The sequence below is a fragment of the Eptesicus fuscus genome, chromosome 2 (assembly GCF_027574615.1).
Source record: "Eptesicus fuscus isolate TK198812 chromosome 2, DD_ASM_mEF_20220401, whole genome shotgun sequence".
Classification (NCBI taxonomy): domain Eukaryota; kingdom Metazoa; phylum Chordata; class Mammalia; order Chiroptera; family Vespertilionidae; genus Eptesicus; species Eptesicus fuscus.
Window position 1 is genome coordinate 17922338 of NC_072474.1, and position 13541 is coordinate 17935878.

The 13541-nt window shown below is 46.9% G+C and overlaps 1 protein-coding gene across 6 annotated transcripts in view; it reads right to left on the bottom strand.

Moving 5' to 3' along the window:
* Positions 1 to 4393: 4393 nt before the first annotated feature.
* Positions 4394 to 13541, bottom strand: part of KIAA1217 (KIAA1217 ortholog) — a 307064-nt gene continuing 297916 nt past the window's right edge. The window contains exons 17-22 of one of the 6 annotated variants that reach the window (XM_054725732.1): positions 13324 to 13443; positions 9478 to 9555; positions 9306 to 9366; positions 7717 to 9257; positions 7067 to 7189; positions 4394 to 6395 (exon numbers count right to left, since the gene is read on the bottom strand). In XM_054725732.1, coding sequence (XP_054581707.1) covers positions 5901 to 6395; positions 7067 to 7189; positions 7717 to 9257; positions 9306 to 9366; positions 9478 to 9555; positions 13324 to 13443 — 2418 coding nt within the window. In that variant the 3' untranslated portion in view covers positions 4394 to 5900. Of the gene's footprint in view, positions 6396 to 7051; positions 7190 to 7716; positions 9258 to 9305; positions 9367 to 9477; positions 9556 to 13323; positions 13444 to 13541 lie in introns of those variants that run through there. The other 5 variants (XM_054725735.1, XM_054725738.1, XM_054725744.1 and 2 more) reach the window with 5 other exon arrangements.

The window sequence follows — 13541 nt, forward strand, 5'->3', positions numbered from 1 at the left end:
GTATCTCTTCTTCTGAGGGCATCACTCCCACCATGAGGGCCTCATTGTCACAACCTCATCTAACCTTCAGGCCCCACCTCCAAATACCATCACATTGGGGGTTGGGGCGTCATTATATGGATGGGGGAGGGGGTGGGGTGTGGACATCAACATTCAGTTCTGCCCTCTGGTGTTTGGAATTCCACCACTGGGTGCGTGGCCATTTGATTAAATGCTATTTTCTTCCTATAGCCCTAAAGGGCTTGGAAGGGGACATTAATTTTTTTAAATTGATTTCAGAGAGGAAGGGAGAGGGAGAGATAGAAACATCAATGATGAGAGAGAATCATTGATCTGCCTCCTCCTGCACGCCCCACACTGGAGATTGAGCCTGCAACTCGAGTACGTGCCCGTGACTGGAATCAAACCTGGGACCCTTCAGTCCGCAGGCTGACACTCTATCCACTGAGCCAAACCAGCTAGGGCAGGAACATTAATTTTTTAGTGCCTTAGTTTACCATCACTTCCCCCCAAGATAGGAATGATGGGAGGTAGTAATTCTGAAATGGAGGCCTTGAGATGAGGAAAAATGCCACCTGCCTCACACTTTCATCCAGGGCTGCAGATACATGCTGCCGGCGGGCTGTGCATTTTCACAGCGGTGGCAAAACGGAAATGAAGTTGAGAGATTTAGTGAAGAGCAGGGCTTCCAATAATCTCCTAGAGGAAGTTCCAGAAATGACCACTAAGTGGCAGCAGGTGAACAGTTGTTCCTAAAACCCTGCGGAATCTTCCCTGATAAGTCGTAGGAACAGTGTGAGGCCCCCGGTTCCCCTCCACTGACCTGTGTCTCCACAGAAGGGCATGGTCCTTCATGGTTTGTAGCAGGCTCTGCCAGGGGCCCCTTTGGGAGTATGTATAGGTATGAATTCCTGTACTTACTATATACTTCAGACCCCCCTAAGCGCTATGAAGGAGAGGGTGCTATAGCTGGGGTCCTGATCCAGGTTTCCTGGGGAGAATATTCCAGGCAGAGGGAACGCCTGTGGCTCGGGCTTGTCTAAGGGGTAGAGGTGGCTGGAATGAAGGGAGCCATGGGGCAGGTGGTTTGGGCTAAGACCAAGGGCAGGGAGCAGCCGGATCCCATAGGGCAGGAATGCCTGCTTTCCCCCGGCAGCACCTCTGAGGAATTTGACACAGAAGGGACGGGAGGGTAGAGGGCGGTCATGGCCCCTTTCTCTGGGGTCACTCAGTGAAAGGCCATTCTGAGTCCAGGCCATGGAAGGTGTGCAGACCTGCAAGGTCCCTTCGCTGAGACTGCCCGCTGGTGGAAGCAGAGAATGCTGATTGCAATCACCGCACAAAGGTCTATTTACCCCTGATGCTTCCTTCCCTGACTTCATTTCTCGGCGAGTGAACTCTTTCTTGTGAGTAAAATACAGCCTCCTGGCTGGGTTTCCCGGAGCAGATGTCAGGGCAAGAGGCGCTTCTCGTGGCTCAGGCGGTGGAGACCCTCTGCTTCGGGAAGGGCAGGCTCCGTGCCAGGGGTGTGGAGGGCAGAGGCGCTGAGGCCGACTCAGGCGTTGGTGCGTGCAGGCCAGGGAGCCCAAAACCAGCAAGAGGGAAAGACCCAGGAAAGGAGACAGAACAGGCCAAAGACGAACGTCTCCTTCCTGAGAAATCTTAGATCTCTGATCCGTCTGTAACCTTAGGTTTAATCTAACACTGCCTCCCCTGACAGCGGCAGGACTGCAGCTCGCCAGTGCTAGGGACCATCTGTGCCCCGACCCCTGCCGAGGGCTGTTGATTGGTAAAGGTGCAAGCTTGGTCCCTACTTCATCAGTAGGAAAGAGACTTCATCTCATTTGTTTAATATGGAATCTTTGTAGGTAAAGCCCTTAAAGAAAGCCAAAGATGGGGACTGAAACATGAGCAGTCTGCGTAGCAATATGGGGCATGGGAACCACTAGAGGGAGCCATTTGAGGGTGTGGTGGGAGCCAACTGGTGGACCCTCTTGCCTCCAGGTCATCAGGGTGAGCCTTGGCCTTGAACGTGGCTGTGGAGCTGGATGGCAGGAGCCCTGACAGGTCTGGGGTTCTCTCCTCAAAAGTGCTCTTGGAATCACGTTGTCCCCTTTGGACATGATCTCCTCAGGAGAGTAGATCGGAGTGTGTGCGGTGGCCTGTGACCCGTGGTGCATTTTCCTGGACAAGGTCACCCGGTTACTTTTGCAAAATCACCTTTTGCATATTCAGTAGAAGCAGCCTTCATTCCTCTACTGCCTCCCAAAACCTCCTGGTTGCTCTCCAATGCCTCTCAGGGCCATGGGGAGGGGAGGAAGCTAGTCCCCACTGCGGGGCAGGAGGCGGAAGCGCCTGATTTGTCCTGTATCTGGCTGGGCGGGGGTGGGGTAGCTCTCAGTGGTCAGTGGAGTATCTCCTTTTGGTCACGGGTCTTGCCCCGGTACTGGCTCAGGGATGGGCACCAGCTCCACCCCGCACCGCCAGCGGGCTCTGGGGTGGGGTGATTGGGGTGCACTTTCTCCCAAGCCTGAAAACCCCACCTCTCTCTTCTATGGCTGTGGGTCCAGGGCCGTGGCTCTGCCCCAAATCTATCTAAGTCTTTGTTTTACTTTGGAAAGAATCCCAGTCACGAGCAGCACTAAAAGAAGAGCATCCTCCTCAATGCGGCAGCACTGCTGACAGTTCTGTGTGGCACCTGCAGGGCCCCGCGCCAGCGCCTGCGCCAAACACCTCCGTGTCTGACTCCGCCGCCGCCTGTGCGCCGCCCCCTCCCCGCGGGAGCCTCTGAAGGGCCATCCTTGCAGGTGATAAAGGCGACCACAATCCTAAGCAACCCTTATCGAGTGTGTGATATGTGTCAGGCTCTTAGGGATTTTCTGTGCATCTCATTCAATCCTCTGGTCAATCCTAGGCTCCTTTCTTATTCTCCATTACTGATGAGAAAACCGAGACATGCCCAAGGCTGCAGCACCAGCCGGTGGCCCCGATTATGGACTGCAGAATGGATCCGGGAAGCCCCCGTGGTTTCTTTCTAAGGATCTTTTTCCGATATAATAATTTGTTAGTTGAATGATGAACTTAAGAAGATAATGTAGAGAGAGTCTACTAATAGTGTTTTAACAAAAATCTAAAAACCCAGCAGCCGCCTATCTAATATCACCCACCTGAGCTGTTAAAGGAACTGAGGTGCCCATTTAAGTGTCGCAGGCAGCTCCTCCAGTGATGATGGTTTCCCCTCCAACTTCCCGAGGAGGCCGGCAGCGCCTCGCTGGGTCTCCGCCTGGGGTCATGCTGGGTTTTCCCCCCTCTGGCGAACCCGTTATTGGTCCTCACATGTATGTTCTGCCAGAGCTCTGGGAAGTCTGAAGTTGCATTGAAAGCACGAGCCACAATCTGTTCTTTAGCTGCTGACCAAGAGTCTCAGCTGTTCATACACAGGAGCAAATAAGGGGGCGTGCATTAGCTATTACATCTACTTTAGCATACTGCAGCTGTTGAGTCGATTCCAGGACGTAATTGAAATGTTGGAACCTCTGATACCTAGGCAACTTTCCTGAGCGCTACATACATAAAACATGTGATTATCCTATCTAATAATAGACAAATATGCAAATTGACCACACCTTCGCTACACCCAAGCCACGCCCACCAGCCAAGCCACGCCCACCAACCAATCAGGATGTGTATGCAAATTACCCCAACAAAGATGGCGGCTAATTTGCATATCAAGACAGCGTCGAAAGAAGCCAAGAGCTGCAGAAGGGAGTGAAGCTTCGAAGAAGCAAGCAAGCTGGCGGGGGGGGGGGGGGGGGAGGAGAAGGGCGGGGCGGAGGTGGGGCCGGGGGCGAAGGGAAAAGCAGGCGGGCTGGCCAAGAAGGCGGGGCGGGCGACAAGGGAGGATCGGAGGTGGGGTAGAGTGCAGCAGGAAATCCTATTGCAGGATTTTTCCTGCAACGGGAACGCTAGTAGTTACTATAATGAGTAGAGACGGGGTAAAACATTTCTGGTGAAGGCATGCCAGCTCAGTCAGCCCGAAGGTTGTAAACACTACCAACCGGGTGCTAGAGTAATAAGACATATTGCACTTTATATGAAACCACCAAGTTAAATATTTTGGAGGCAACAAGTCATGATAAGCAGGCTCCTGAGACTGTTCTTACAAGAACAGTCTATTTATATATTGTGTCTATTTATATAGTTACAAAAGCTTATCAGTTTATCAGTCCATTAGTAATCTTGGCATTGTTTTCACTAACCTTTACCCCTATTTTTTTTTTTAAGGAAAACTAAGTGTAATGTTAGTTATATTTCCCTTTGGACCAATAATATTGGTTTAAAATTGAGAACTAAAACAAAACAAAACACACACACAAACAAAGAAAACACATCCTAGTGATAAGGACATTTTATTTCAGCTTACTTCTCCTGGAATTCAAACAGGAAAAAGCCGGTCGGAAGAACCTCTCTGGAAATGAAGGTGGAGACTCTGTGCCCAGGTTTGCTTTCCGTCAGCCAAACCCTGGTGAGCCTCCGAGAAGAGAGTCAGCAGGTCACGTCGGAAGGCACCACACTCGCAGTGAATTCATGAGAACTCATCGTGAGTCACCCCAGAGCTTTCGGAGAAATAGAGCTTTCAGAACACAGGTTTGAGGCTGGTTACACGTCATTGATAATGCCCTCAAAGCCCAAACCACTTCCCTTGGTAATAGTTCCGTTTCATTCTTTGCCTAGGACGCAGCTATAGTAACAAGGTACAAAAAATAATAAGCATGCAGCCCTTTATTAGTTTTGCAAAGTCTCTGCTTATAGTTCTGTATATTACATGTCTGTGTTATACAAATACAGTTATTTACAAAAACACTCTAGCTGTGCAAACTTGTTACTTTTTAAAAATGTATGGGTAGTCCCATTTCTGCCCATCCCAATATATATTTTTAAAGCATGCATAAAAATTAACTTTGGTGTGGGAAAACTACTCTATGTGCTGTCACATATAGTGTTTTATGTCTATTTATATATTTACAAAGGTTTATCAGTTTACAGAACAGTACAGAAGTTACACTTTAAAATCCACAATGTACTGTAATAGTGTGGGTTTCCAGGTCTCAGAAAACAAAGGAAGGGGTTAGATACTGCAAAGAAAACAACTAGAGAATCCCAATATGTTTTAAAAGAAGAAGAAGAAGAAAGAAATGCAAAGAAAACTAGCTTGCTTGGGCTGGCAAATTATTATACATAATTTTCATGGCAGTGCAATTGGTTTGATAAATTGCTTTCTACATATGACCCTGGGTTGGCCTGTTGTCTAGACACTACTTTCAAATGTACAATGCTATAGTATCAAAATGTTTTGGCAAAAAAGGTCTTGAAAGGAACCATGAAGTTTTGACAAAAATAGAAATCTGTAATAAAGCTAAATAACACTAAAATAAAAGGAAATATTATAGTATCTCTTTTACAATTTGTATAGTCACACTTGTGTATTTCTCTGTTCACTTCTAGTCTCCGTAATGAAAAATATTTTTATACAAAACATACTAAAATTCTGGAATCATACATGTTTTACATGCTGAATACATTTTTTTTCCTGTCTCACACACACCCTTCTCTCTCGCCATACTCTCTTCCTGTAACACATGCTTACTTCATTTAACAGGTGTTGAATACAGACAGTTAACACTATGTAATTACAATAGCAACAACTAAAAAACCAAACCAAACCAAACAAGCTTTACTGACATCTACTCATCCAGTATTTAGCACATACTTAGCATTAAGCCTCAAACAGTACAGCAATATGTTACATTCTCTTATGAAAACAGTTGTTAAAAGACTGTTACAATTTTTTTCTAAATTTTTAAATGCAACTCCAACTTGTGCCTAATAGGATGTGGCCTTTAAGAGGTTTCCTTTGCTGTGGATGGGGTGGCTTTGCTGGAACTTCCATTCTGTGCCTTGTAGCTGGTGAGGCTGGGAGTATGGATGGTCCTGATGCTCCTGGCACCTTGGTTCAGTGAAGTGGGGGAGGCGGGGGAGGGGGGGGAGGAGGAGCAGGAGGGAGGGGCTGCTCGGCCATTGGGAGTCTGCAGTGAGAATGAAAGATGGTGACCTTTACCTGTGTGAGTGGGGCTCTGAAACTTTAAGGAGCCATTAGAGACAGAGGGGATGAGGGAGGCAGAGGAGGCAGATCGTCCTGTTTGGGGGCTGAGAGGGTTAGAAGTAACCGGTGGTTTAGAAGCAGCTGGGTTAGGGAAGTTAGAGCTGTCACCGCTAGAAGAGGGCAGAGAGCCGCTTTTCCCAGAGCTGGGAGAAAGGGCTGGAATCTTAGAAGCAGGTAAGGAGGGGAAAGCAGGCTTACAGTCCCCACCAGCTTTCTTAGCACTTCCATTAGCCTGCAAATAAAGACGGCGGGAGACAGTTCGTCAGAAAGCTGGTAACACGATCGTTCCACAGGGTCTGGCAACACAGCCCTTCTGAGAATAACTCAATAAAAGACATCCAACCCAACCAAACCAGTTCAAGGCCTGAGCTAAGACTCATTGTGCTGTACTGGACCTGGGAGAAAACCCCAAAGTACAGAGCAGAGGATGCAGAAAGGAAGAAAGGAGACCATGTCTGGGGCTGGGTCAGCCATGCGTCTGGGTTATTAAGGGGCGAGGGTGGGGCGTGGAGCGTTAATGTGCCTCTAATGCAATGCAATCAACATATACGTTAGTGGGGGGGGGGGACTTTCAGGACAGTTCAACGACAGGTGTGTCTACTCGGTTTCTCAGGGCGTTCTGATGAACCGCTACATTCGCCAAAGAAAAGCCAACCGGTGCGGCAGCTCGTGTTAATGGCTAAACTTGGGACTCACAAAGTAAACGATGTTTTATTGCGAGCATGCAAAAGCGTGGAGAAAAGTTCAACAAAGGTTTTTAGACTTTCTTCATGCCCCAGATCCAGGAAGTCTACACAGACCATAGCTTACAAAGAGAACACAATGTTTGGTGTAAACTAAGCCAGCAACTTGCTTCACCACTGTAAGCGTGTCCATCCAAAACTGGTTTTAAGGTAAAACTACCTGACGATATTGGCGGGGATCCTGCAGTTTGGTCTGCTTGCCGGGCTTGTCCAGGCTTCCGGGTCTGTTCTTGGAGCTCATGGGGACTGGCATCCTGCTGGTCTGTGGGGTCCCACTGGGGGCCTGTGGGGAAGAGCAGCGAGAGGGGGAAGAAAAGGGAAGCCCGTGAGTGGATTATCACCAAGGCCGGCCCACCGCGTGCCGAGAAGCTCAATGTGAGAAGCCACAGCCCTACATGCAGAACAGACCTGGGAGACGGACATCAGAAGACACCACTGGGTTAATTCCAAGAATCAAACAGAATCAACTGCTCCACTACTGATCAAACGGATTTTAATGTGAGTGTCAGAGCAATCATTTCAACGGCAAATGGATGACCCGGCATCCTTGCGCTTACCCAACACCAATCAGCAACAGAGGTAAAACCAGAGTCGATTAGCTGTTAGACACCCAGTTGTTGTTGTTTTGAAGGGGAGGGAGAAAGTGTGAGAGAAAAGCATCAAGGCGAACAGACAAAAAAACAAATCAAATATAATAAATGAGCCACCTGAAAGGAAGCAAGTCAATCACAAGACACCTTTTGCTAATGGTGATTATGGCAGATTTAGGAAAGCAGCTGGGTCTTTTCATTTTCCATCAGACCAAGATACCTTACGTGAAGCTGAAGGTATTGATGAGGGGGGCTCTAGGGCAGTGGGAGCTTCTTCCAGAACTAGCAAGGCTCGGGGAGAGGCCTCCCGGGCTATGTGGGATGAGCTTGCAACAGAATCTCTGTTGGGAGAACAGGAGGTATCAACGAGGGCTTTTGGACTCATTTCACTGATCGTATTTTCCAGCTGTTTGATGGTCTGCTCCAGGCTGTCCAGTGTTCTGTAGGTGTTATTTCTAATCTCATCAGTTCTGGAAATGGGAGATGTGTTCTCCAGACCGGGCTGCCCTTGTCTCCTGAGCCTGTTTTGGGGGGTGTCTTCGGGTGGAGAAGACTGAGTGATTTCGAATCGCTTGGCTTCTTTGTGCTGCTTCAAAGTGCCGTCCTCTTCCTCCTCTTCGTAGACCACCACCTGCAAGGTCTTCTTCCCCGTCTTGGTTCCTGTGCGAATTGCCTGAGTGAGGGCGGCGAGTTGCTTTTTAGGGAATTTGAACTTGAACTTTTTCTTGGGACTTTCTAACGGGTCATATGCCGCATCACACTTGCTTTCTGAACCTGGAGAGTCTGCTCGGCCACTCGTGGTCAGCTCAGCCTTATTCATTCCCTGTCCTCCTGACACTCTGGTGTCTCCTGAGAGGGAGTGTGGCTGCAATCGGCCCTCAGCCTGCAGTCCTGAGCCGGGGCCTGACACAACCTTATGGAACTTTTGGGAAGTGTTATTCTGGACCACAGTGTCTCCATTTTCCTCCTCTTCCTCCTCTTCTATCTTTTCCTCTGTCATCATTCTCTCTAATTCCTCATCGCACTCCTCAAATATGGTTGAAAGTCTCTTATATGCAGATCGGATGTCCATGGGTTCGTCAAAAATGATGATGACTGGTTTCTTGTCTAGGCACACGACTGGCTCTTCATTTTCAGTCCCTTCTTGTTGGGAAGTCACCTCTTTTTTGGCATCAATATTCACCGTCTGTACATCTTCTCCCTTCTTGCTCACTATCTCGCGGACCTCCCCGCTGGAGAGAACCTGGACCGCAGTTCTGGTAATCATGAAGGCGATGTTGTCTGTGGGCCCACCTTCCTCAGTGGGAGAACTTGGGGTTGATTCTCTGTCCTCATTAGGCTTCCCGTTATTAGCATGCCAACCCCCCTTGGGTCTTAGCACAACTTGGCCAAACTCGGTCACAGGAACCTCTTGATCTTGAGTTTGGACATCACAAATACTCAATTCATTTAACCTAGTGGGAGAGAGTAGGTGACATCTGTCTGCATTTTCTCGATCTCGCTGAGTCATCTCTTTTGTCTTTCCATAATTCATCTTCTGGTTCTCAGGGTCAGATGGAGGGCCCTGCAGTCCTGAGATTTTAGGCCCTTTGCTTACTTCATCTTCTAACAAATTGGTGCCAGGGAAACTGGAATTGACCTTAGACACATTTTTCTGGGAATAGTTTCTACTGTCTCTAAGTAAACTCTTATTGGGTATGGAATTTTCCTTCATTAAGATGTCAGTTTTATATTCTGATGTTCTTGAGGCATCAAGAATATCTGATGTTCTTGATGTCAGTTTTATATTCTGATGTTCTTGAGGAATACTATTCTCCACTCCTCTTTCCCACTTAGGATGGTCACTATGTGTAGGAGCCCCAGAGGTGACCTGTGAGGGAGAGTGGAGGAGGGAAATGCCATGCATTAATCAGAAATGGATCTGCAAAGAAGGCTAATTAATCTGTATGGTATTGGCTGGAACACGGATGGGGGAACTCACCTTTCGGGATTCCATTTGGGGGCCATTTTCATATTCAACATCAGATTTCCGTACGTCTTCGTGGAAAAATTCCAAATTCTGGTAGGATAGTGTAGGACATGTTACTCCACAAAACCACACCCACCCCCAAAGTGGACTCTAACTAAATTGTTCCTTTAATTACATTTCCAAAACATGCGGGCCAACCACAGATGTGACAACCACATTTGGGTCACCAGTCCAAAGCCTATAGCTCTGTTTACCTTGGGCTGTTTTGTTCGCCAACTTCCAAAAATGCCCTGTGTTTGCATAAGATGAAAATCTCAATTAGCAAAATATTTCAAGAAATTCAAATCTGGTGGGGGAGCAATGAAGAGAACAAAGGGGCTGATTCTGTAGGAAACGTCCTCTTTTCAACATCTGACAGTGAGCTTGGCAGAAGCGGAAACCAGCACGGTGTGCCATTGCAGAGAGCACACTATGTCGGCAGGCAGAATCAGCGTCTTCTGCCTGCTACTTAATTGTGTCACTTTAGGCAAGTCACCCCACTTCTCTGGGCCTCAGTGTTCTTGCTTATAAACTGAGGCACTAGACGAGCAGATTTTTCATGTCCCTTCCAGCTAGTTATTTCAGTCCTATCAGTTTTGTTTATGGAACGTGTCCTCCAAGGACATCTGCACTGGTAGGGTGTAGGACTTTGAGATTAAAAAAAAAACATTCTTTTTCAAATGACAGATTGAAATATACTCGCAGTTTGTACTTGCACTTGCCAAGGAAAGTGTCAAAATAGCCTTCAAAGTAATCACACCAAGAAGATCAAATGCAAATTCAGTGTGATAATGCTGCTAAAATATCATCTAAACATTTACAAAACAGATATCTGAGGCTAGGATTGTGACTGGCACATCATGATTAAGATTTTATTCACTATATAGTCTGATGCAGAGCAAAGAGACATCCCGAGGCTCGCACCAAGATTCCAAACAGAAGAGCCTAGCACGGAGGACCCAGGATGCAGAGGGCTCCCCTGGAAAGCGCGCCCTCCCCCGCATGGCTGTGTCAGTAGCCCGGCCCTGTCACAACGCTCACACTAACCATGCCCTGTCATTTCCAGGGCACTGCTGTCCTTTCTTCTCGTTGCAGAGGCCCAAGAGGAAGAGGTGAGTTTAGTTGGATGGGACATAATCCCAATGAGGTTGTTTGGTTACAGCAACAACAACATAACAAAGCACAGTAACCCAGGCCCCCACCAGAGTCAACCCAAAGCAGCCCTACTACCCTGGTTAAAAATGGAAGGAATGTTCATACAGGGTAAGGGATAATACACAGAGTCCCTATAGGTCACATGGAAAGATCACACAAGGTACGAGGTGCAATAGCCAGCCAACACCACCAGTTTAACTCCTCCTTACCCCCAGGGGGCCCCCAAACGAGAGCAATGAAGGACTCAGCTGCTGTAGTGGAACGACATAATATCTTTTGTGGGATTTTACATTTAGATGATTAAACAACTAATACAACAAGTAAAAGGTTTTTACGAAAAAGAAATGAGGCTTGGGCCTAAGGTTTCAATTCCAACTATGGAGTTAGCACGTTAGGACCTGGGTGAGAATTTATCCTTGAATCAGGGAAGGAATAGCCATATGGTCTAAAGAAGATGCCTGCACAGCTGATGTTCTGCTGGCCCAGGTGCTGGGGGGTAGACCTGCTCTCTGTTCTCATTGGTCAGGGCCTGTGTCATACCTATCATGAAATATTTGGAATGCCACCATGTGAGACATGCATCGTAAGACAGATCGAGTAGCAGGAATACGCCAATGGAAGGTCACTAAGATAAAGTTGCCAAGCTTAGGTTTCACATGACCTACCATTTTTGTCAATGGGCTAAATGTATCAAAGCAAGTGCATTAACTTTATTCAGAGTAGCATGGTCACAACTTTCATGTAATCTCAATGATTTCTTAGATAGTCAAGACTGAATAATTAAGCCTCATTAATATTAATTTATGGGCTCTGAGATTTGGATTATTCAGACAACTGGTGAAGCAGGCTCAATACGCATACGGGCAATAAACCAGAATTAGAGACAGAATTATAGGACTACTGCATAAAAGTCAAGAACTAGGCTAATGCTTTCTGATGACAGGAGAAATATTTTAAGAGGTATAGAAAAGGAGATGAGTAGCCCAGGAAGAGGTTAATGACAACAATTTGGGGACAAGTCTGAAACCCACATTGTACATAATACTCAAATACAAGTCTGATACTGATATTATGGAGTAGATGAACCTACTCAGTATAATGATCTAGAATAAGCACCTGTGATTAAACCCAGTGTTGGGCACTCAATACAGACCTGCTTATTATTAGCTGATGGACCCCTGATTGAGATAAAAGAGACGGACGGGATATGGGTTTCTAATTGCTGGACAAAACATCTCATGCAAATTTCAAGGCAATTAACAAAATTCTACAATGAGACAATAATCGTCTCCAGAGGGATCTTCAAGAAGTTCCCAGTTTCTAGTGTTTTAGACAAATATAGTCCCATTGGCCCAAATATGCCCTGTAACTCAAATGTGCTAGGGCCTTTCGTGGCCTGGTCTTAATAAGGCCACATCAGGGAATTCCAGAGACTGGGAAAAAAATGTATTTCCAATATGATTGTCATGGATTCAATCCGAATTAGTAGGAGGTTTTCTTCATGAGAAAGATTTATCAACAATAATCTCATAATCTCCCATGATGTACTGGGAGATTGCACGTCGCCTGCTTACTGGCTTCCTGTGGCAGACTCATTGTACGCAGGGCTCTCTGTTGGCTGTGAGCCAGGGAGGAGCAGGCGGGGGGCTGCAGGCACCAGGCTGCATCTCTTGAAGGATTGATTGTATTAGAATAACTTCCGATTTCGTGACCCTTTAGCTCCTCACTGAGCTTACGTGCACATGGACTGCGGTGCCCACTTGGAGTCGCAATGCGCTAGCCGAGATGTTTGACTTCATTTAAGGGCAACTAGAACCTCTGAATTCTGAAATATACATTCTGGTGAGACATGTTAGGACTTGAGTTGGTCATAATAAGCTTTCTAGCCTGACATTTAGACAGCGGCTTCATTCAAATAAGTTGGCTCTATTGCCAAAATATCATAAAAGCTCCAGGTCTAACTTAATGTTGAGGTTCAAACACTCAGGCTCACGTCCTCTCCCTAAAGTACTGAGGTCATGACAATGAACTTTGTTCCAGAGCCTGGACATCTGTTTCGAAGCCATTTGAATGCCACAAAGTGTATTAGCACTAAAACTATACTGAACTTCTTCTCCTGGGAGGTCCACTTTGAGAATTTGTAATATAAGAGAATTCTGTTGGGCATCTTTAAACATGTGTGCAGATACACGTGTGTGTTTCCATGAGCATCCACCTGTGGACGGCCGCAGGTGTGCAGCTCCGCCCTGAGCTTCCTTCCTGGAATCTATGGCTTTCACCGATTTTTTAATATAGATGCTTTGGTCCAGGAGATACATTAAAAATGAGAAAAAGTGCCTCAAACTTAGTTGGTGTTTCTTTTTTTTGTGTCTGTAAGAGTCATTCTAGACAATCTTGAAAGATGTATATTTTCCTTAGTTTGTGAAGATAATGCCTCAATTCTGCACATACTATTGTACGCTGTGCACAGAAACAATGCATCTGCTCAGAAAACCACAGCCAGTTATCTCTGAACTGAACGAAAAGCGGTGTCTCAGTTCATTGTCTCTTTAAAGGTGAGAGAAAAGGAGAGGGCACAGAAGGACAAGCGCAGGAGCGGTTAGTGTCAGAGCAAGGAAAGAAGGGCTGTCCGACCGCGTGGCAGAGGTGTAATTGCCACGTTACCTTCTTCTCCTTGGGTGAGACTGTGGCCCCCGGCCTAGTGTCTTTAGCGTGACTGTCAGCCCGGGACTGCTCAGCATGACTGTTTGAATTTACATCCATAAAGGAACACTTCTGGAATGCCTATGGAATTAAAATACTGAGGTTAACAGGATTCTGTGTAGCGAGGAGGGAGGAGGAGACAGGCAGGCAGGGAACCAATCTAGTGTGGAGACCGCAGC